The sequence below is a fragment of the Phacochoerus africanus genome, chromosome 3 (assembly GCF_016906955.1).
Source record: "Phacochoerus africanus isolate WHEZ1 chromosome 3, ROS_Pafr_v1, whole genome shotgun sequence".
NCBI lineage: Eukaryota > Metazoa > Chordata > Mammalia > Artiodactyla > Suidae > Phacochoerus > Phacochoerus africanus.
In genome coordinates, this window is record NC_062546.1 from 190463522 (window position 1) to 190467376 (window position 3855).

General features: G+C 44.6%; 1 protein-coding gene across 1 annotated transcript; it reads left to right on the plus strand.

Moving 5' to 3' along the window:
- The first annotated feature begins 209 nt into the window (after positions 1 to 209).
- KCNE4 (potassium voltage-gated channel subfamily E regulatory subunit 4) lies at positions 210 to 3497 on the plus strand. Its single transcript, XM_047773632.1, has 2 exons — positions 210 to 432; positions 988 to 3497. Exons 1-2 carry the CDS (start codon positions 396 to 398, stop codon positions 1524 to 1526), a joined length of 576 nt encoding a protein of 191 aa, XP_047629588.1. The 5' UTR covers positions 210 to 395; the 3' UTR covers positions 1527 to 3497.
- The last annotated feature ends 358 nt before the right edge of the window (positions 3498 to 3855 follow it).

Sequence of the window (3855 nt, forward strand, 5' to 3'; positions counted from 1 at the left end):
TCTGTTTCTAAAAACCTGGAGAGACATTTTGGTTACTCTCCAAGAGGGAGATGAAGCATGAAACTAATTTTCAAAAAGAGCGGACTTCAGGGGAACAGTTCAGTTGGGCACATTCTTTGCTCTTTTGTCGCTGCCACCTGAAAACTTTGGCGTGGTATTGGAGGATGAGAAGCCGTTCCTGCTTCCCGATCTTTTTCTTTTCACAGCTGCAAAGTTCAGTGAGTTGAACGGCAGTGCTGTGAGTTCACTGTTCACTCTGCCACAGACCAACCTCTGTTGTAAATTTTCCTCCCGGAACACGTGACGATGCATCTCTTGACTATATATCCCAAGAGCAGCGGCAGAGCTGTCAGAGCGCTAAGCCCCGCACCGAGGAAGAAGGCTCTTTGGACTTGATGATTGAGGAATTCAGGACAAATTTGCCAGCCCTTGGTAAGTTAGCAATGCTACTTTGCTTCAGAAACATTGGCAAGAAGGATATTTTCTAGCAATTTGTAGATGCAGTTTTCTTTTCCTTTCTTTTTTTTTTCCTAAGGAAATTTTGTTTTGAATTAAAAATAGATTTACATTCAAAAGCGAAATGTAAACTTTCTCTTTTTTTTCTGCTCAGTTAAGTCTCCCAGCGATTAAAGTATTATTTTTTTCTGAAATAATGTTTCAGAAAAGAAACATTATTTCTGTTCTCCATGAACCCTTGTCTTTCATTGATTTTTTTTCTTTTGCTTTTAAAATGATAAAAGCAAAGCTTTTTACATGATCACTTTATATATGATGGACATGTCTATGTGGAATAATCGAAATCTTCCTCACATTCCCACTTACCTCCTGGTGCCTGCTCCCCCATGCACCCCAGCCCGTCATAGCTAACTCCTATTAACTGTCTGGTGGGACCTCTAACTGCTATAAGCTTTTTGATGTTGCAATTCCACAAACCTCCTGCTTGCCTTCCCCCGTGGGAGAGGTCTGACCTCCAGGTTTTCTCCCCAGACCCTGGCTGTGTGAGCAGAGCTTCAATGCTGAAGATGGAGCCTCTGAACAGCACGCATACCAGCACCGCAGCCCCCAGTGGCCCCCTCGAGTCCCATGTGCAGAGCAGCGGCAGCAGCAACGGCAATGAATACTTCTACGTTCTGGTCGTCATGTCCTTCTACGGCATTTTCTTGATTGGAATCATGCTGGGTTACATGAAATCCAAGAGGTGGGAGAAGAAATCCAGCCTCCTGCTGCTGTACAAAGACGAGGAAAGGCTCTGGGGGGAGGCTATGAAGCCGCTGCCCATGGTGTCAGGCCTGAGGGCAGTGCAGGTGCCCATGGTGCTGAACGTGCTGCAGGAGAGTGTGGCGCCCGCCCTGTCTTGCACCCTTTGCTCCATGGAGGGAGACAGCGTGAGCTCCGAGTCCTCCTCGCCTGACGTGCACCTCACCATTCAGGAGGAGGGGGCGGACGACGAGCTGGAGGAGACTTCTGAGACCCCCCTCAACGAAAGCAGTGAAGGGTCCTCTGAGAACATTCATCAGAATTCCTAGCAGCCCTAGGACTTCTGGAGGTGGCCTCATCGGCCAGCACCCTTAGAGAGAGGAAGGACACTTTTTGTGTCTGGTTTCACTTTTGCAGTGCAACCGCTACTTTCAAGAGACCCTCAGCAAGCCCCTGAATTGGGGGTGGTGGGGGACGAGGTTTAGCCGGAGTCAGCAGCAGCTCGGAGGAGTCCACGACGCACCTGCGGTGTGGACCTGCCACCGAAAAAGCCCTGAAGACATACAGTGTGTACCTTTCCTTTCTGGCCCGGAGGTCAGGGTTCCTGTGTGGAATTTGGCAGGTCATATGCTTGTGGTTGTTTCCTCATGCTCATGAGCTTGTGGTTGTTGCCTGGTTGACAGCTGCAGCATCTGCCCACTCCAGAGCTGCCCAATGCCTAGGGCATCCTGAGGGACTAGTTTTGATTTGCCAATTAGCCTAGAGCTTTGTTCTTCTAGATCTGATTGGCTGTAAGTACCTCTAATGTGAACCTGTGGCATTTGTTCACTTCTCGTTACAGAGTTTCTTTTAGAGGTCTTTTGGGTTAGAGGGGGGAGTATTTGATGGAGGACTTTTGATGGGAGGAAGCTGGATATCCTAATCTGGTCCATTTGCATACTGTAAGGAAAAAATTTGCAACTTTTAAACCTGTTAAAATTAGTTGGAATTATAAAATGTAATCTGCTATTAGGACCCCTTGTCTAACCTGTGACCTTGAATGCTGGGACCATCCAGCATTACATACTGGTACGACGTTTTTTTTTTTTTTTTTTTTTTTTTTTTTTTGCCTGGAAGGGTTTCCTCAGACTCTGGATGGCCGTGCAGGGAATCTTCCTGATCTTTCCAGAAGAGGCGATGGTGGGGTTGAACAAAGCCAAACCATTAGCTCCGCTGCTGCTTTTTTTCCCAGCCTAGTTTTCTGGGCTGGGAGAGGATATAACGTGGACCTCTGGGACCTGGCATTTTGTTACGTAGCTGAGACTTAGCAGGGCATACCCCGGCGAGGTTGTGCAGAGCTGGGGTCCAAGTTCTCTGTTTCTTAATGCTGAGCCCCGACTCCGATTTGCTCTGTGGTCCTGGGCATGTTCTCAAGAGACTTATTGCCTTCATGAGACTCCTGAGGATCTAGATGCCCAGGGGGCTGGGAGGATAGCTTTAGATTTTAAGACTTTGATAAATCCTACATGTCCCGACATCAGGAAGCTGGACAAAATATTTTCCCCTTGGCTAATTAGTCTAAAAAAGGAGCTACTTATTTAAAGGAGCAGTTGGAGACTGAGAAGTCATGTAACTGGGAAGTCCAGAGCAAATCACCTACCCATTCCTGCTGTCCTTTTCCTAACAGTGAACCAAAGAGGCAGATAGGACAGTTTACTCTGCAGAGTTGCCTGAGTGGTGGACTCTTAACACTCCAGTTAAGGGAATGAAAATCCAAGAGAAAATGCTCAAGAATGCTTGCTCATCTCTCCTTGTATTCCTGTGGTCACTTGCTCTGGAGCAGACTTTTTAGGCCCTTGAAGACAAGGAGGAAGAGAAACACACCAAAAGGTCAAGTTTAATTCTAGTAAAAACATAACTTTTTTTTTTTTTTTTTTTAAACGCTCTCCCTGGATTGGAGACAGTGATAACTACTGTTCCCACAGAAGGGTTAACAGTGTAGAAGCTGGTTTATCAGTTTGCTTTAACACAGTGCTAGAGGAAATTTATGTTTGGGGGAAAAAGGGCCCTCCGTTCCCTTTAAAATTCAGAGTGTGGATTTACTCCAAAGGGGGCTGTTTAAGGTGAAAGAAGCCAAGTTACGTTTGGCCCCTTGCCTGGAATCACTTGAATTCTGAAACTTTACTGCGACGGACATGTGCGTTGTCACATTTTCCATTGCTTAATCCTGAAGTTTGGTGCAAATCTATCTGCGCCTATTAAAAAGTGATGTATATACTTCCTTCTTAATCTATTAAGTTGTATAAAATTTTCTTCTGTATTTAACAGTTTATAATTTTCACAATATTTTTTAATTTAAATAAACACATTTTCCCTAGAAAGTTATGAGTTCTTTCTTTGATTTTTCAATATAATTCCTAGCTTCTAAGACATCTCAGACATTTCTCCAAGCCACCTCTGAATCCGGGTCATTTTCCAAGTCAGACTTGCATGAAGGCGTATCCTATTTCTGCCTGAATCATTCAGTGATTTGTTTTCCTTTTTTTTTTTTTTTAAATTTTATTAGAGTATAATTGAATTACAATATTCTGTCAATTTCTGCTGTATGGGCTTTTCCACTTTTTGATATGCTTTGCAATGAATAAAAAATAAGCTGAAGATGGGTCTTATAGCCACTTC